At 43.0% G+C, this 20,804-nt stretch overlaps 1 protein-coding gene across 1 annotated transcript in view; it reads left to right on the top strand.

The window, feature by feature from the left end:
• LOC143297117 (uncharacterized) overlaps positions 1-20,804 on the top strand; it is a 188,800-nt gene that overhangs the window by 98,131 nt on the left and 69,865 nt on the right. Inside the window, exon 2 of the mRNA XM_076609291.1 lies at positions 16,479-16,642. Within this exon, the coding sequence (XP_076465406.1) occupies positions 16,479-16,642 (164 nt within the window). The remainder of the gene's footprint in view (positions 1-16,478; positions 16,643-20,804) is intronic.

Raw genomic sequence — 20,804 nt, 5'->3', positions numbered from 1 at the left:
GTCGTATTTGTGCCAGCGATGCGAGTGCCATTCAGACTGAAAGGCATCTTGAGATGAAATGAAACTCCACGGAACGAAGGAAAGAATATCGGTTTCAGTTCTCTGGATCTCATTGTTTACATGCATCTATCTTTGTCTTTGTTTGGCAGTCAGTCTGTCTGCGTCAGTGTCTACACTTCCATGCAGACAGACAGACAGACAGACACACACACACACACACACACACACACACACACACACACACACATGCATGCATACGCGTGCGCGCGCGGGGCACTTGAAGTCTTATTAATATGTGTTGATGTTGTAACACAGGCTCTTGGTTCGTGGGCTCGTTTCGTCCTGTTTTTCTTCGTACCCAAACCAAAGTTATCAGACAGATTAAAGGAAGACTCCAAGTCTCAGGCTTGATGCAGTCCCACCATCATTTTTCCTTTCTCCAACGTGGGGTGTGCTACCGCGTTTGGTGAAAGTCACAGAAAGAGTCTGTATACTCATTCTCACTTCTTCTTGGCCATCGAAGTCGATGGTACTTTTCCACCACGGTACTGAACTTGCAGCAGAAAATTGGCGACGAAAATCAACACTGCATCCCATACAGGACTTCCACATGAAGAAATCACAAAGAAAAGAAATAATATCCCCCCCCCCACCCCCCACAAAAAAAACAAAAAAAAAAAAATCCAGGAAAAAAAAAGTCTCTCAGACCACCGAACCTCTCACCAAACAAGGTTCCTGCTTCGGCTTGCTTCTCCTGGAGAAGGTCTCTCATCTCAAGTCCTTCCATTTGATTAGACGGTAACGAGAGACGTGACAAAGGACGTAGACCATTCCGAGGGACCAGTTTTCGGGGGGCCTGAGGTCCTATTAGAGACCCCACCCCAACCCCAACCCCGCCCAAACCCCCACCCCCACCGCCACCCTATGTCTACGCTTGGAAGAACATCACTCCTTTTTTCGCTGTCTTCTTGGGCCACTACGGCTTGGAGGACTACTGTTGTTGAGACACTTGACTATCCTCGTCTGTATGAGTCTCAGAGAAAGAAAGAAAGAAAGAAATTAGCCGAGGGGCAGGTTGGGGTTGGTAATATGGGATAATTTGGTGAGAGTTGCCGTCCATGTCCCAACGGGGATTATTCCCAGTTTCATCATTTTCCCCTTGAATTCTGTTTTCTTCGTCTTATCGGTGCACGAAGTATTTGTGTCACCTCAGTGCTATGGCTTAAGTTTGTTCTTCTTACTTGCGATGGTCCTCATTTGGACAGTCAGATAATTTTCTCCCCAAAAGCATACAGAAAACGTTTAGTTTTCACATCTTGATTTTTTTTCTGTCTTCTTCATTCATCTTGATTTTAAAGATAATTCTCTGTGCATTGCTGTACTGAAAGTGTGTGTGTGTGTGTGTGTGTGTGTGTGTGTGTGTGTGTGTGTGTGTGTGTGTGTGTGTGTGTGTGTGTGTGTGTGTGTGTGTGTGTGTGTGCGCGCGCGCCGCGCGTGCGCGGATCTTGATAATCAACAACCATCTACCAGAAGATCTAGTCATCAGCCCCATCCACATGTAATATGCGGCTTCTGTTCAAATGTGTGTGTGTGTGTGTGTGTGTGTGTGTGTGTGTGTGTGTGTGTGTGTGTGTGTGTGTGTGTGTGTGTGTGTGTGTGTGTGCCTACATGCGTGTGTATGTGTGTGTGTGTGTGTGTGTGTGTGTGCAGTGCTTGCATGTGTGAGTATGCGCACGTGTTTATATTGATATGCACTTGTGTGTATCGTAATTCCTACTGTATCTGTGTTTGTGTAAGATTTTCGATTTATGTTCGTACCTTGTTATGTACAACCCCCCCCCCCACACACACACACACACCCCTCTCCAGTATTCCTTGTGACCCCGGTACACTTGGTAATAAAGACATATTGTATTCCATTCTATTCTATTATATAAAAAAGATTTTTCAAACTTTCTCCTGCTTCTTGAATCTTCTTCCCAGGTGGCAAAAATGGGTAAGACGCTCATCTGTCAATACAGTGTCCGTGAGGGTCTGGGTTCGAATCCCACTCTCGCCTTTTTCCCCAGTTTGACAGGAAAATCGAACCCAGCGTCTAGTCGTTCTGATGAGACCATAAACCGAAGACCCCGCGTGCAGCACGCACTTGGCTCACTGAAAAAAAAAAAGAACCCATGGCATCAAAAAGTATTGTCCTCCCACCCTGATAGGTACACACACACACACACACACACACACACACACACACACACACACACACACACACACACACACACACACGTAACCTCTACTTTTTTCCGTATAAAAACTTGATGTGCTGAAGACAAAGTATAGTAAAAATGTTACATGCACCTGTGGTAAGCAGTTTAGCTTGCATCATTGTATGTTTCACTGTCAGCAGTTACATACCTTCTTGCCCGTGTTTCAAAGGGAATAATTATTCTGCAGATGATTTTTTTTTTTCTGACGAGGTTCTTTTGGTCGAACTTTCACAGGCATTAGTTCATAGCCCTATTTCTACATTCCTTTAATGTTCTTCATAATTGCGTTAATGGTTTCTAATTATTGTTATCAATATTGAATTATTACTGTTAAATGTAATTGCATGTTAGTTATGCAATATATCCGATCTGGATTTGTCCGAAGACTGTGACTCTCTTGAGAAACTGAAACTGTTTCGTCCTCTGCTTCGTCTTTTCTTTTTTTTTTTCTTCTTTTTTTTTACGTGGAATATAATGGTGTTAAGTACCCACATTGGAAAAAAAAATGACAAAAACAAAAGATTCCTGTTGTTCTGTTTAATGTGTAATATATTCTAGACCTAACCCTAGAACTTGAGTGGTGGTCTGGACGCTAGTCATTCGGATGAGACGATAAACAGAGGTCCCGGCTATAGCATGCTTTTAGCGCACGTAAAAGAACCCACGGCAACAAAAGGGTTGTACCGGGCAAAATTATGTAGAAAAACCCACTTCGATAGGAAAAACAAATAAAACAGCATGCAGGGAAAAAATACAAACAAAAAAATGGGTGGCGCAGTAGTGTTGCGACGCGCTCTCCCTGGGGAGAGCAGCTCGAATTTCACACAGAGAAATCATTTGTGATAAAAAGAAATACAAATACGAAATAATACAAATTCAATGCACCCACCCAAATCGGGGAAGCAGCACCAACAAATTGAAATCCTCGTACAGAAGATAAACGGTCAAAATATCAAGCAGTGTTCCTCCGAAGCCTGGAGCAGCAAAAAGCGAACAGGCCAGTATTTTTATTATTATTATTATTTATTTATTTATTTACTTATTTTTAAGGTTCCGAGGTGTTTAGCAGGAAACGTTCAGACCTCATCGGAATCTGGCCGGGGTAGAGCTGCGGCTTTTAACGAAGAAAATGCTATTTTGTTCCACGGTGTTCGCGCGGTCTGTAACCCGATTTCCTCAACGGTGTTCTGTCTCTCTGTCTCCCAGTCTCTGTCTCTGCCTGTCTGTTTGTCTCTCTCTGTCCCTGTCTCTCTCTCTCAAAACACACACGCACGCACGCACGCACGCACACACACACACACACACACACACACACACACACACACAGACATGCACAGACATGCACACACTTACACATTCTCTGTCTCTCTCTCTCTCTTTCTCTTTCTCTCTGGCCCTCTGTCTGTGTGTCTGTACTGTTTGTCTGTCTCTCTCTCCCTTCCATACACACACACACACACACACACACACACACACACACACACACACACACACACACACACACACACACACACACACTCCCCGATCTCAGTCTCTGTCTCTGCCTCTCTCTCTCTCTCTATCTTTTCTTTCACACACACACACACACACACACACACACACACACACACGCACGCCAAAGACCAGTCTGGTTCAGTGTTCCTTGTCTCCATCGTTCGCTCTGTCTTTTGCAAAACACACACACACACACACACACACACACACACACACACACACACACACACACACACACACACACACACACACGTGCCTACGCACGGATGTGTATACGTTTAATATCACTCAAAGTGAAAAGACGTTATATTAAAGAAATAACTTTCTCCCTCTCTCTCTCTCTCTCTCTCTCTCTCTCTCTCTCTCTCCTGTCTCCTGTTTCTGTCTCTCTCTTTCTGTCCCTCTCTCTGGCTCGTTGTATCTCTGTCCGTCCGTCAGTGTGTCTCTCTGTCTCTGTCTCTGTCTCTCTCTCTCTCGTGGTTGTTCCTTGGGCATTCTGGTGATGTCTGTAGTTACGTTGTTGCCAAGGATGGTGAGATGTGTGGCCAGTGAGGAATTCGCGAAGGGGCTCACTCCTGCGTTCGATCAGACCATGGTATCTCTGTCTGTCGCGGATTTGACAGGATGTATTGCTATGCGCAGGCACGTGCTTGTGTAGGTTGGTAAGTGCGGTGTGGTCTGTGTGTGAGTGTGAGTGTGTGTGTGTGTGTGTGTGTGTGTGTGTGTGTGTGTGTGTAGTTGTTGTTGTTTGTGCGTGCGTGTGTGTGTGTGTGTGTTTGTGCGCTCTCTCTCTCTCTCTCTCTCTCTCTCTCATTTATGCACCCAGTATATTAAAAAGAGAGAAAAAGCCTACCTCATGCAAACGCCTGTTGAAAGAGACAGTGCAAGAGATATGATTATGAGGGGTTTTGTTTGTTTGTTTGTTTGTTTTCCTGTTGGCTATTTGGCAGCTTAACGATCAGTGGGAGGGACAAATCTGGTATGGGATCACTTCTGGACTGCAACACCGGTGGGGTGGTGGTGGTGGTAGTAGTGGTGGTGGTGGTGGTGGATGTCTCTCATCCAATTGTCAGTCTCTTTTCTCTGGCTCCCCGCAAAGAGAAACTGTTGAGGACAAGGAAGGAGGATTAGGGACTTTGGGACACATAGCGTTCATTATCTCCGTGAACAGGACAGACTGGATCCGAATCGTGCTCGGTTTGATTAAAAGCCGGCGTCCTTTTTTTTTTCTTTTTTTTTTAAACATTTTTTTTAAATTCCCCATCTCTCACGCATCCATTCCACAAATCCTACATTTATTCATCAACATCTTTCTGCTGTTGGTAGTTAAACAGGGTTACCTGCAAATGGACAGGAAAAGAGAAATAAAAAAAAGTGTCATGGAAAAATGCAAAAGACAATGTTGGCAATGACACGATATTGTATTGTAAAACGCGTTGATCTTCAAGGATATGCGCTATTGTAAGACATCTTAATAAATAAATAAATGAATGAATATTTCTTGAGACAATTCGGACATCATAAATTATGTGACGGATGTCTTTTTTTTAAAGAAATGCTCAAACAATGTATTACTGATGATTTTTTTTTTTTTTTTTTTTTTTAGCCTATATTCATTTTTTTTAAAACTATGCAGCTCTTTTTTCAACAGCGTTGTAATTATACATTCTGAACAAGCAAGGCAATATAAGGTTTAACTCACTCAGTACAGGCCAGTCCTCTCTTCTCCTCTACACAGACCCCTCGGATGTCCAGTGGGTGTCTGAATGACCCAACCTTTAGCTTCCGTCGTCAGAATTGTGGTTTTCTTTGTCAACTTTCACGTCTTCAGTATAAGAGCCTTACGCTTGCAACATTTTGATGATGGTAATTGGGGTGAAACGCTGTTAACGTCGTCTCTTTCGCCGTTCGTATGGAAAGAGTTAACAATGCAAAAATGTATGCCTACGTTCTTTTTGTCTTCTTCACGCTTGGTGTATGCAAAGGTCAAGGCTTCAATGTAGGCTCCTCTTTTGTCTTCTTTTGTCTTCTGTTTCAAAGCAACCTGTGGTCTGACGTGTTACTGTGTTGATACCGTTTCGCAAGTTCTGACACCCCCCCCCCCACCTCCTCCCCGCACCCCACCACCACCCCTCTACCCTCCCTTGAATCTGAAAACGGATTGGTCTGGTCATGGACTGAAGGGTATTGTTTCTGTGTTTATGTTTGTGTTTCTGTCTGTCCTACGATCTCTCTCTCTGTCTGTCTCTGTCTCTGTCTCTCTCTCTCTCTCTCTCTCTCTCTCTCTCTATATATATATATATATATATATATATATTTTATATATATATATATTTCTCTGTGATTCTCTGTCTATGCCCACTGTCTGTCTGCTCTGTCTGTCTGTCTCTGTATGTATATATGTATGTATGTCTGCCTCTCATCTCTCTCTCTCTCTCTCTCTCTCTCTCTCTCTCTCTCTCTCTCTCTCTCTCTCTCTCTCTCTCTCTCTCTCTCTCTCCCCCCCCCCCCTCCAGCTTTCTTTCGCATTTATACAAGACACATCTTGACAACAACCTATGCCTCTTCTTTGTCGAGAGAGAGAGAGAGAGAGAGAGAGAGAGAGAGAAGAATGGATTGCGTGCGTGTCATCTTTGCAGGCTTCACACGAAGGAAGGGAAAGGAGTCATTTTCTTCTGTTGCAAATTAGCGGAATCACAGCGCTCTTCACTCTTCTTTAAAAGGACGTCCTTCTGAGACAGGGGAAAGGTAATTTATCATCCCCATTTTAATCTGGAAAACACAGTGTACAAAACTGACTGACACTTCTCACCATCATAGGGAAGGAATAAGGCATTAATTCTGCTTGATCCAACATAACTATCGTTATAATAATAAAAGTTATAACTTATGAAAGTATATACAAATAATGACAATAAAAAAATACATATGTATGTGTTTATATTTCTCGACAGAATCTATACAGCAACAGTTTTGTTTCCTGGAAAATAGGAGCGTTCGTATGGATGTTTTGAGGGCCCTAAAATCGACCAGCAAGAAATGGTAACCGGCTGAATTATAGTTTTGTGTATTCGATTGGAAAACGTGGTTGTCCTTGGAATATAAAACATGGTAATCTCGCAATTTCTGATCATGGAAGTCTAAATTATCATTACGTAATATTCGGTGCAATGTTATTGTCTTCGGTTTTTTTCCCACAAAAAGTAATATTATATAATATTATTAGGCACGCCCCGTCAACTCGGCGCCTGATCTCCAATCGTCCCCCGTCGCCTTGGTACAACACTGTGGGACAAGAGCTGCTGGAGGCCAAGCGGGAGAGAAGGAGAGCTGAGAGGCACTGGCGCGCCACTTGTTTGACCGTCAGTAGGGACATTTTTCAGACAGCCGGGAATAGTGTAACAAACATTATTGACAGGGCAAAGTCGAAGTTCTACTCTTCTAAAATCCTTGCATGCACCACAGCCAAACAGCTTTTCAACGCTACGAACAATCTACAAGGTAAAATGAAAAACACTCCTCTCTCTACAACATTTTCGGTGCAGGAACTCCCTCAAAAGTTTTCTGACTTCTTCACCGGCAAAATATCATGCATTCGTGAGAAGCTTGACTCTGTTGTGTCTCCTTCTTCACCCGTTCAAGAACGCGTGTACAGTGGTCCTGTTTTACATTGTTTCCAACTGGTTACTGAAGATTTTGTGAAGAAAGTGTGTCTGACCGCTTGTTCGAAATCCTGTGAGCTTGACCCTGTCCCGTCTTCTTTGTTGGTTGAATGTATTGATGTTCTACTGCCACATATTACTCATGTCATCAATTCTTCCTTACTGTCTGGTTGTTTCCCAGAAAGCTTCAAATCTGCTGTTGTACGTCCACGCATCAAGAAACCATCTTTGGATCATAATTGTTTGAAAAATTATCGACCTGTCTCTAATCTGTCATTTTTATCAAAACTGCTAGAAAAGATCATATTGTCTCAGCTCTTAGCTCATCTGGAACAAAATGGTTTACTTAATTCCCACCAGTCAGCTTATAGACGTGGTCATAGTTGCGAAACAGCCCTTCTTAGAATAGTGAATGATTTGCTTTCGGGACTTGATGAGGATAAGATATCTGTTCTCGCTCTCTTAGACTTGTCAGCAGCTTTTGACACTATCGACCACTCTATCCTCTTGAACAGACTTAAAACTTCCTTTGGTATTCGTGACACTGCACTAGCATGGATCACGTCTTACCTGTCAGATCGTACACAGAAAGTATGTGTAAATGGTAGATACTCTAGAGTATCTGCCTTGAAATATGGTGTCCCACAGGAGTCCGTCCTAGGTCCTGTTCTTTTCGTGCTGTATGCGGCTCCTGTGTCGGATGTCATCAGTCATCATGCGATGTCGCATGAGAGCTTTGCTGATGACACACAACTTTATCAGTCGGCTTCCAGAGCTGAATTTGATGCACTGGTGACTCAAACACAGGCGTGTATTGCTGGCCTAAAGGACTGGATGACTCTCAACAAGCTGCAATTAAATGATGATAAGACTGAATTAATGATAACCTGTCCAAAGAAGTTTCGTCAACATCCTTCCTTTCCTGACTCTGTTCTGATCAATAGCACACCTGTTTCACTTTCTCCCTCTGTTCGCAGTCTTGATGTAATCCTAGACCAGTCTCTTTCCTTCCAACAGCACATTTCGAATATCTGTAAAGTTGCCTATTTGGAACTGCGTAGAATCAGCTCTACCCGCCACTATCTCTCAACCGATGCAACCAAGACACTTGTATGCTCTCTGGTTCTCTCAAGATTAGATTACTGCAACTCTCTTTTGGCCGGCCTTCCCAAATATCTGTTAGACAGACTCCAACGAATTCAGAATAACGCTGCCAGACTCATTTGCAGAGCTTCTAAATTTTACCATGTTTCTCCTCTCCTTCAGTCTCTCCACTGGTTGCCTGTTTCTGATCGAATAGACTATAAGCTATCCACTCTGACCTTTTCTGCAGTCAACGGATCTGGCCCCAAGTATCTTTCTGAACTCATCCATATCTATACCCCGTCTCGCCAGCTCCGTTCTTCCTCTGATACTCGACCTCAGGATACCTCACGTCAGAAGTAAGACCTATGGACACAGATCGTTTTCTTTTCAATCGCCAAAGACGTGGAACAAGCTCCCTGATAACCTCCGTCATTCTGATTCCCTCGCATCTTTTAAATCTCGTCTCAAAACTCACCTTTTCCCTCAGCAATAAGTTCAATTGTGGCAGGTCCACTTCCTTTGCGTTAGCTGTGCTTGACTATGTGTGTATACATATGTATGTGTACATAACTGCATGCATGTATATGAATGCGTATTGTGTGTGCGTGTGCGTGTGTTTATGTAAGTTTGTGCCTGCCTATGTGTGCGTATGTGTTAGAGTAGCTCTTAGATACACATGTATGTTAAAATGTATGTATGCAGCGCGCGCGCGCGCGCGCGCGCGAGTGTGTGTGTGTGTGTGTGTGTGTGTGTGTAGTCACATTTTGGTGTGTGTATGTAACATATGTTAACAAAAGCGTTCTTGTAAAGCACCTAGAGCAGATTTATGGATAGTGTGCTATATAAGTATCCATTATTATTATTATAAAAAAAGCACCCGCAACTTTTGGTCACTCAGCATTCCTTTGGGCTTCGTAAACAGGAGGTCGTTGTACAGAAAAGGTGCAGTGTGCTGTGTGTGTGTGTGTGTGTGTGTGTGTGTGTGTGTGTGTGTGTGTGTGTCTGTGTATGTCCGTACCTACGTGCGTGCGTGTGTGTGTGTGCGTGTTTCTGCGTGCGAGTATGTGTTAGCTGTTTTGTGTGTGAGGGCTAGAGAGGGAGAGAAAAAGTGAAAAAGTGCGTGTGTGTGTTGGGGGTGGGGGTTGGGGGGAGGGGGGTGCGTGTGTGTGTGTGTGTGTGTGTGTGTGTGTGTGTGTGTGTGTGAGTGAGGAAGGGAGAGAGAATGAGAGGGAGAAGTATACAGGAATACTCATGGAAAAGAAGGGGAAAAAAGGCAGACTTTTATACATATAGATAGACGAACAGACAATCACACAGAGAGACTGGGAAAAAAAAAATAACAAAAAAAACCCACCCTCCTTGTTACAGCTCCCTAAGTCTTAGACACTACCCTACCCAAACTAGTTACTACACTAGACATCTTGACCGCGATCTTTTCTTCTTTTTTTTCTCTTTCGACGGGAAAAAAAAGACACACAAAAAAAAGGACCAGGTCTTGGATACTCGATTTAGAGACCACACGAAGAGGAAAAAGTGAACGTAATTTTCTTCTGGACTTTGTTTAAATCACCGAGGGCTGTTCTCTTTGAAGAGATGTTTCCCCTGAAAAGTAAAGAATGAAGTAATGAAAGCCTCTTTCTTTCTTTTTCTTTTCTTTTCTTTTTTTCTTTTCTTTTTTTTTTTTGACAATGCAGATATTGCATAAAGTAGCATTGATGTTTTTTGGGTTTGTTTTTAATTCCCGACTTGTATGAGAATGAATTATGGAGAGAAACCACGGTATTTAGTCGAATTTTGCTGTATTTGGTTAGATGATACATCTCCGTATCTGGGCGAGTAAGGATGGAGGTGGATTTATATTGATTCTTGTACAGGTGTGTGTGTGTGTGTGTGTGTGTGTGTGTGTGTGTGTGTGTGTGTTTTGCTCTCTGTCTCTCTCTGTCTCTCTCTGTCTCTCTCTCTCTCTCTCTCTCTCTCTCTCTCTCTCTCTGCATGTGTATGTTCTCGGGGACGATGATAAAATAATGTCAGAGAAACCATCAGGCAGAGAGAGCGAAACAGAGAAGAGAATCAGTTATGCGCGCGCGCGCACAAATACACACACATACACACACACACACACACACACACACACACACACACACACACACCCCATCCCCACCCCCAAACCCGCCCGCACACACACATACAGACAAACAAACGGATGTAACAGAACTGGGGAAAAACAGAGAAACACACTTCTTCTTTTCTTGCTTTTTTTTTTTCTTCTTTTTTTCTTCTTCTTCTTCTTCTTTTTTCATTGTACACCATCTTCGGCAGACTCCCTTGAGTCGTCTAAAACGAGTTACCTCTCAGTCAGTGTGACAGTATAGTAGAGCATTGCTGCTTTTATTTTCTGTTACATTGAAAAGGCGAGAGAGAGAGAAAGAGAGACAGACAGACAGACAGACAGACAGACGCTAGACAGACAGAGAGTGGTGGTTGGTAAGAGTGAGAGGGTAGGCATGGAGGGGTGAGGGGGGGGGTTGTGTGTGTGTGTGTGTGTGGGCGGGGGGAAGCTGAGTGGAGGGTTAGACGTGTTTTGTGATTCCGGAACATTCCTGAAGCAAAGCAGACCCTTTCCTCGGAGAGTGGGATGTGTGGATTAAGGGGCTGGCATGGGTGTGGTGGTGGTGGGGGGGGGGGGGGTGCCTGGGGGGGGAGAGGCTCGGTAAAAAAACCAAAAAACACATACATTGCTGTTTTACTTCCTGAGGTGAGATTTGTCTTAAAAAAGGAAAAAAAAAAAGAAAAAAAAGGTATGTGGAGACTGGCTAAAAAACAGTGCCATTTATTAAAAATAATAATGATAATGATGATAACACCAACAACAGCAACAGCAGCAGCAGTAACAACAACAACAATAACAATGATTAATAATAATAATAATAATAATAATAATAACTGGACATTTATAAGCGCTTTCTTCATTGCACAAAGCGCCTCACAATCCACACACACACACACACACACACACACACACACACACACACACACACACACACACACACACACACACACACACGCAGACGAAACACACTCAATCCTCAGCTCACAATCATGCACAATAAACATCACAATCATGCACAATAAACATATAATTATATGCGCATACAAACTCGTACGCACAATACAAACAAAGAAACAAAAAAAGCATACATTCATACATACAAACATACATACAAACAAACAAACAAACATACATACATACACACATACATTCGACCTACACAATCAGCCAACTACTTTCATGATTGACATGACACTTGTCATCGGTTGAGACGATAAACCGAAGTCCCTATTATACAGCATGCACTCTGCGTACTGATAGAAGAAGCAGTCTGTATCAACATAAGTGTTTGTCCTCTGGCAAATCTCGGCAAGACGAAATTCACTCTGATAGGTATACAAATTATATCTGCACTCACTCAAGGCCTGACTAAGCGAGTTCGGATATGCTGTTGCTCAGGAACCTACCAAACACAAACCAGAATGGATTTGTCCGAACGCAGTGAAGCCTCCTTGAGAAACTGAAACTGAGTTGTCTTTTTAAAAAAGAAAGAAAGAAAAATAGTGCAAATATTTTAAACATAACTATCTCGGAATTCACTTGACATGATGGAGTCTCCCGTCGGTCCGACGGATGAGTAGGCAGGCAGGCTTATCTGTCGGTGTGTGTCCTGATATGGGAGAAGAGGCCGATTCTGGATGCGCAGCACTTCCCACAAGTGTTGCAAGAGAAAACGTCTCCAGAAGTTGAGCCTTGCTTCCTTAGCTCACGCTTCTCCTTAATGGCCAGCGTTCTCTTGTTTTCAAACGCCACTAGAGCACAGCATCCTCCAGCGACAGCGGTCAAGGGCATCAGTTTCCCAGGAAGCGATGTCTATGTCACAGACTTTCAGGTTTGTCTTCAAGGTGTCCTTAAAGCGCTTGCAGGGTCTTCCAAGTTCACGGTGGCCTTCCTTCAGCTGGCCATACAAAAGCATCTTCGGGATCCTGCTGTCTGTCACTTGACATAGCTCCATTGATATGATATTTTGGGACTATACAAAACGAAGTGCTGTACACATGATACCGATATGTCTGGTTTTCACTGAAAAAAAAAGGGAGGGGGTCTGGAAGTTATTCTGCCAGCTGATCGTTTAATCATTTGTATTTGTATTTCTCTTTTTATCACAACAGATTTTTCTGTGTGAAATTCGGGCTGCTCTTCCCAGGGAGAGCGCGTCGCTACACTACAGCGCCACCTATTTAAATATTTGTTTCCCTGCGTACAGTTGTTTTTGTTTTTTTGGGTTTTTTTTACTTGTTTTTCCTGTCGAAGTGGATTTTTCTTCATAATCTTGCCAAGAACAACCCTTTTGTTACAGGGTTCTTTTACGTGCGCTAAGTGCATGCTGCACACGGGAGGCCCGAGAGTTAGATATTCCGGGAATCCCAGGATGTTTCCGGGGGGAATATTTTCTTTGTGGAGTCAAACTGTGGTCAAATTACACCGTTCCCTTCTCTCTACTCTCTTCTTAATTCTGATGATTGCAGCTGTCCTGTTTATTTGCAGATCGGGTTTAACGTACGTGCCTTTTTAGAATGTTCGAATTGTTTATTGATTTGGGGAAAAAAAAAAAAAAAAATTGTAGCAAGGATGATGTTTTCGTTGTTGTTATTGTTGTTTTTTTTCCTAAGGAAAATGGCTCTGAAATACCACAGAGGATGTATGGTTTCTGGTTACTCTCGGTAAAACTGTTCCAAATCTCCTTTTCATTTTGTCTCTCTCTGTCTCTGTCTTCTCCCTCTCTCCGTCTCTGTCTCCTTCTATGCCTTTCAACAACAAATCCAAACAAAGTAGAAACACACACAGTTCGGATTCGATTTTTCCAGTAGATAGCAAAACAGTTCCTATGAAGAAAAAAAGAAGAAAAAAAAACAGGTACAAGAGAGAGAGAGAGAGGATGTGATAGCTGTAGAGAAATAGGCGAGGGAGAGAGAGATAGAGATAGAGAGAGAGAGAGAGGGGGGGGGGGAAGGGTGAAGATGTGCAAAGAGATGGGGATGCGGAGAACATGCGAGAATGGAGAGGAAAAACACGCAAGTGAAGACGCAGACATAACATTTTGCAGACAATGAGAAACAAGAAAACAGATCGTACGAATGCGCGCGTGCGCTCACACAGAGGCGCATACACACACACACACACACACACACACACACACACACACACACACACACACACACACACACACACACACACACACACACACACACACACACACACACGGCGTACCGTACCCGTGTGACCACAATCGAGACTGTCAGTCAGACAGACAAACAGAGTATTAAGATTATTAAAAAAAAATAAAGAAAAGAAAAAAAAGATATAAATACGAAGTTTCGTTGTACTCAGCTTTTCCCCATCCACAGACCATGACAGAGACTGAAAGAGGATAAAAGACAGTAGGAGGGTCGGGGGGACAGAGACAGACAGACAGACCACACACACACACACACACACACACACACACACACACACACACACACACACACAGATAGAGAGTTGATGAGAAGAAAAAGAAGGGAAATGAACAAGTTAAGTCAGTAGTTCAACTTTCTCCCCACCCCCCACCCCCACCCCCACCCAAAAAAAAAACAAACAAAAAAACCTCCATTAAAGGATTTGTCCGACTGTCTGGAGGAAACTGCTGACCCTTACTCAACTATGTTTTGTTTTTGGTAGACAGGCAGTAACATAAATCGTGTGTGTGTGTGTGTGTGTGTGTGTGTGTTCTTTTGTTTAGCGTCTTTTCACTATCAGTGATATTAGTGTGTGTGTGTGTGTGTGTGTGTGTGTGTGTGTGTGTGTGTGTGTGTTGTGTGCTTGTGTGTACGGAGTCTGAGAGAGAGAGAGAGAGAGAGAGAGAGAGAGAGAGAGAGAAGTGGTCGAAGACCAAGTTCTAAGAGCCTTGCACAACAGGCCTGCCTATCTGGGTAGAGCCGACTGACGTCTGCTTTTGGGTGCCCATCATTCGTTTCCTGTGCCATTCATTCAGGTATCATACCCATACAGATGTTTAACATTTTACATGTATGACTATTGTTGTATTTTTTACTCCGCCATGCAGGCAGCCATACTCCTGTGTGTATGCTTGCTTGCTAGGTATGTTCTTGTCTCCATAACCCACCGAACGCTGACATGGATTACAGGATCTTTAACGTGCCTATTTGATCTTTTGCTTGCATATACACACGAAGGGGTTTCAGGCACTAGCAGGTCCGCACATGTTTTGACACGGGAGATCAAAAAAATCTGTGACGAGGATAATGGCGACGTGATCATTATCATGCTGTAAAAATCGCAAGTCTTATTTGAAATTGATATGGAGGAGCATCACAGCATCTCATAATGATTGATACTGGTAATGATGGGAGAAAGAAAAATATACAGAAAGATAATGATTGATATTGGTAATGATGGGAGAAAGAAAAAATACAGAAAGCTTACCCCCCCCCCCCCTTCATCTCCCACCGCCCCCGAACGCCCCTCTACCCCCTGCAACCCCCCCCCCCCCCCCCTCCTCTTTTTTTCTTTTTTATTTTACAAACCCCGCCACAGGTTCTCATCCGTTTTGATAAAGAAAAAAAGCTCTTCCGCCCATCCTAGTATCCGTATATCCTTCCTCTCACCCATGGTAGCGTTAAAACATGAAACCTTTCATTCCAACAGATCATTAAATCTCTTTCAGCTGACGGGAATCACCGTGCTCGTTTATTTTCTCTTTGTTTCTTGTTGTTTTTTTTAATATTTTTTTCTACTCTCAGGCGCATACATGAAACATGGGAGTGGATCAGGTGAATATAAAGAAGGAGAGAAGGAAGTGAAAGAAGAAGAAGAAGAAAAAAAGAACAAACAAATAAATGAATGATGTAATCAAGTTTACATTGAAGGAGGTACAACACATCAAGAGTTGGGGAAATTTACCGGGTTAAAAATGTCCACTGAAAATATGTAGATACATAGCTAATAAGTAAATGAATGATTGAATAAATAGATACATACAGTAATAGATAAGTCAATAAATCAATCAATGAGTGCCCCTAAAATTTTTCTTCTTTTATTGTATGTATGAATGAAGGCCATGGATAATTTTATTCTTTCATCCGTGCTTCTAAAACAAAAACAAAACAAAAACAAACACAAATCTGCAATTTCGAAAATGCTGATCGACGAGAAGGAAGAAGATTAATGACTAAATCCTCATCATGCCTCTTACTGAGCCAGATTGAGATATGAAGAAGAAAAATAATAATAATTAAAAAAAAAAAAACCTCTGAGATTGGGGAGAAGGTAAAAATGGGTCCGCTGTAGCAATGAATGTTGTGAATTTTGAATTTAACGAGCAAAGACTAAAGGCGTCCGTTGGTTAGAGTCCCTTTGTCGGACCGGGATTTTACCCCCACCCCCCCCCCCCCACCCCCTCCTCGGCCCCGGCTAAGCCTACTTTGATAGTAAAACAAATACAAATACACTTGAAAACAACACACACACACACACACACACACACACACACACACACACACACACACACACACACACACACACACACAAAATGGTGGCGTTGTACCGGAGAAAGCGGCCGGAATTTTTCTCACAGAGAAATTTCTTATGTCAAAAACGTAGTACAACAGAATTTTTCATAAAAAAACAGACAGACCCCCTACCTCCTGCACTCAACCCCACCCTACCATCTTCTCCACCCCCTAAACCCCCCCGCGCCACCCCCTCCTCCCCTACTTTCTCCTAGCCCCCCACCACCCACCCCCGAAAAAAAAAGAAAAAGAGAAAATTATCAACAACAAAAAAACAAACAAAAAAAAAAACAACGAAAAACGAAACCTCAAACAAAACTGATGTGTGTGTGTGTGTGTGTGTCTTTGTTCTCAGGTTCTACTGGGATCTGTTCATGCTGGTGCTGCTGATCGCCAATCTCATCATCCTGCCCGTGGCCATCTCCTTCTTCAACGACGACCTCAGCACCCACTGGATTGTTTTCAACTGCATGTCCGACACCGTCTTCTTCCTGGACATCGTCATCAACTTCAGGACGGGTGAGTGAAGAGCCCAGAGAGAGAGAGAGAGAGAGAGAGAGAGAGAGAGAGAGAGAGCACTGAACACTGAAACACTGAACACTGAACACTGAAATGTTTAATGCCATTTGTATTTGTATTTCTTTTTATCACAACAGATTTTTTGGTTTTGAAATTCGGGCTGTTCTCCCCAGAGAGAGCGCGTCGCTACACTACAGCACCACCCATTTTTTTAATTTTTTTTTTTTCCTGCGTGCGGTTTTTATTTGTTTTTCCTATCGAAGTGGATTTTTCTAAGGAATTTTTCCAGGAACAACCCTTTTGTTGCCGTGGGTTCTTTTACTTGCGCTAAGTGCATGCTGACACGGGACCTCGGTTTATCTTCTCATCCGAATGACTAAGCGTCCAGACCACCAATCAAGGTCTAGTGCAGGGGGAGAAAATATCGGCGGCTGAGCCGTGATTCGAACCAGCGCGCTCAGATTCTCTCGCTTCCGAGGCGGACACGTTACCTCTAGACCATCACTCCACATTAGCTGTCAAGCTTTAGTGACATAGTAGGTACAAATCAGAACAGAAAACGATGCGAAACAAATTAAATGGAACAGAAAGGAAAAACCGTAATGAGAGCAAACTAAACTACTAAGGGATGCCACAGACAGACAGAGAGAGAGAGAGAGAGAGAACACTAACACCCAACGCTGAAATGTTTAATGTCTTTTTCTGTGCAGCTCTAAGTGACATGGTAGGTACAAATCAGAACAGAAAACGATGCAAAACAAATTAAATGGAACAGAAAGGAAAACCCGTAATCAAAGCAGATTGAACTACTAAGGGATACCAGAGAGAGATAGAGAGAGAGAGAGAGAGAGAGAGAGCCCGTCTTTTTTGGTGTCTTATTTTTCTTGTTCGTGTTGTTCTTGTTCTTTTTGTTCTTGTTCTCAAGGCCTGACTAAGCGCGTTAGGTTACGCTGCTGGTCAGGCATCTGCTTCGCAGATGTGGTGTAGCGTATATGGATTTGTCCGAACGCAGTGACGCCTCCTTGAGCTTTTGAAACTGAAACAGATCTTGTTCTTTTTTTCGTCTCGTTATTAATGTTCTGTTTTGTTCATGTCCTTCGTCTTCTACTTCTTTACTTCTTCTTCTAAAGGATACCCAAAGAGTGCGCGCAAATGCACAGCACACACACACACACACACACACACACACACACACACACACACACACACACACACAACAGAGACACTCTCACACACACGCACATACACATCAAATCAAATCATGTTGTTTATAGCCCAGCTGACCACTAAGGCCATATCAGGGGCTGACACCACGTTAAAAACCATACCTATGTCAGATTAGTAAATAAACCTAGTAGAAAGACAACAACAACAACAACAACAAAACCGTCCACGTATCAGTTTAAAAAAATCTTACATGTAAATAAAATCTCAGCTCTTGTGTCAGAAAATCATCGCTTCTTTTAAGCATTCAACAACAGCACAAGGTGGGGGGAACATCACGAAACAAAACTCCCAAGAGAATCAGCAGTATAATAGTATTTCCACTCTCGTGTCATGCAAGTTCCAGCAGCCAAGTAACAGGTGTTTCACCGTCAATGGTGTATGACACGGAATACACCAAGGAGCGTCTTCTTTCAACAAGTAACAAGAGAGGCAAGGCCTTCAAGACTCACTTGTGATAAATTAAGTCCCCTAGCATTAATTACAGAGTAATTTCCCTTTTTTTTTACTATCTGCACCAAAACGTTTGCAAAAAAATTAAAAAAAATTCCATGCTTAGCAAAAGAAGTTCCTGTTTGAACAAAAAATGATAATAATGACTCCTCTTGTTGTGTCAGAATAAGAGGTCAAAGTGCCAAGTTTAGAGAATACAAAAAATATAAATATAACAGTCAATGAAGTTTGCATATAATTAGGCTTCTTTTTTATTTTTTGTGCCCATCCCAGAGGCGCAATATTGTTTTAAACAAGATGACTGGAAAGAACTGATTTTTTTCCTATTTTTATGCCAAATTTGGTGTCAACTGACAAAGTATTTGCAGAGAAAATGTCAATGTTAAAGTTTACCACGGACACACAGACACACGGACACACAGACACACACACACACACACACACACACACACACACACACACACACACACACACACACACACACACACACACACACACACACACACACACACACACGCAGACAACCGAACACCGGGTTAAAACATAGACTCACTTTGTTTACACAAGTGAGTCAAAAATGTGTGAGAAAAGTGTGACCCGTTCTCGGTCAGCAAAACACTGTCTCTTCCTTACGCAGTTTGAAAAAAAACAACATTGGGTTGTAAAACATTCAAGTATGGACGAATGTTGCGGTAAAGTTTGGTATCTGTCTGGTTATTTCAGTCCTCTTCCTGCCAGAGATTCTTTACATAGCACCGAACTTTAGTTTTCAAGTCAGTGTACGGGACAAACGACTTAGAAATCACTCCCTTTATGGCATCTTTGGCATGGCGGTCAGCAATTTCATTTCCCTGGATACCCACATGACCAAACACCCAGGCCAGAGCAGCACGATGACCATTCCTTGTCAGTGTGGTAAAAATCTATATAAAAAAATAAAATAGACAAAATAAAAATTTAAAAGCTCCGGATGGTTGACAATGCGACCTGCAATGGCTTCCAGAGCAGACAGCGAGTCAGAGAAAAACGATAAAATTATTTTTTTTTTAATTTGAAATAAAAACACAAAAAAACAACTTTCAGTTTTAAAACGAGAGCAGTTCACACACACACACACACACACACACACACACACACACACACACACACACACACACACACACACACACAGAGAGAGAGAGAGAGTGTGTGTGTGTGTGTGTGTGTGTGTGTGTGTGTTCTCATCGAACAGCCTTTGGAAGACATCTCTCTCCAAATAGCATCAAACCGAAGACAGGGAAGCTCACCGTGCTGACAAAACGTGGCACACCAGCCCTGCTAATTAATTAATCACGTGAAAAGAATGGTTCGCGAAAAAGATAGTGCTAGCCGAGTTGACGAACCCCTAGCTTCATTAAAAAAAACCAAACAAAAAAACACCCATGGACCGACAGGGGCGAAGAACAAAATACCTCCATCATTTGTATTAGTATTTCTTTTTTATTATCACAACATATTTCTCTGTGTCAAATTCAGGGAGATCCCGTCGCTACACTACAGCGCCACTTTTTTTTTCCTGCGCACAGTTTTATTTGTTTTTTTCCTGCCAAAGTGGATTTTTCTACAGAATTTTGCCAAGGAACAACCATTTTGTTGCCGTGGGTTCTTTTACGTGCGCTAAGTGCATGCTGCACACGGAACCTCGGTTTATCGTCTCATCCGTATGACTAGCGTCCAGACCACCATTCAAGATCTAGTGGAGGGGGAGAAAATATCGGCGGCTGAGCCGTGATTCGAACCAGCGCGCTCAGATTCTCTCACTTCCTAAGACGGACGCGTTACCTATAGGCCATCACTCCATCATCGTCTTCATCAACAATATCGTCATCATCGTCGACGTCGTCATCAGCATCATCATCGTCGTCGTCGTCGTCATTATCATCTTCATCGTCATCATTATCATCAATATTATCATCAACATCGTCGTCATCGTCGTCGACGTCGTCGTCATTGTCATCATTATCATCATCATCATGGAAGTCCATCTAGATGTCAGGGACTCCAGAGATGATGGAGTCACAGTCGTGGGTGGACCAAAAAAAAAGGGGGTGAATTGAGGTCGTGAGTTGCTCGAGAACCTCCCCCCTCCACCACCACCACCACGCCACCACCACCCACTCCGCCCAGCAACTGTAGGCAAGAGGAAGGCAGGATGACACGTCCTAACCACCACTGAACTGCAGGGGGCTGCCGGAAAAAGTGACGGTGTTCATTCTTAGGGGCTCCACTCCGGATTCTTGGGGTGGGGTTCCTATTCCCTCAGCCACTGACTTACCCAAGTCAACTTACAAGGCAAGCAAGCGTGGGCCACTCCAGCCATTGTCTTTCTCAATTCTACTTACAAGGCAAGGTGGGACACCTCAGCCATTGTTTTTCCCAGGTCTGCTTACAAGGCAAGTTGGGCCACTTCAGCCATTGTCTTTCCCAAGTCTACTTCCAAGGCAAG

This window comes from Babylonia areolata, chromosome 22 (genome assembly GCF_041734735.1).
Source record: "Babylonia areolata isolate BAREFJ2019XMU chromosome 22, ASM4173473v1, whole genome shotgun sequence".
NCBI lineage: Eukaryota > Metazoa > Mollusca > Gastropoda > Neogastropoda > Buccinidae > Babylonia > Babylonia areolata.
The sequence above is the reverse complement of the archived record's forward strand: the minus strand, read 5'-3'. Positions and strand labels throughout refer to the sequence as shown.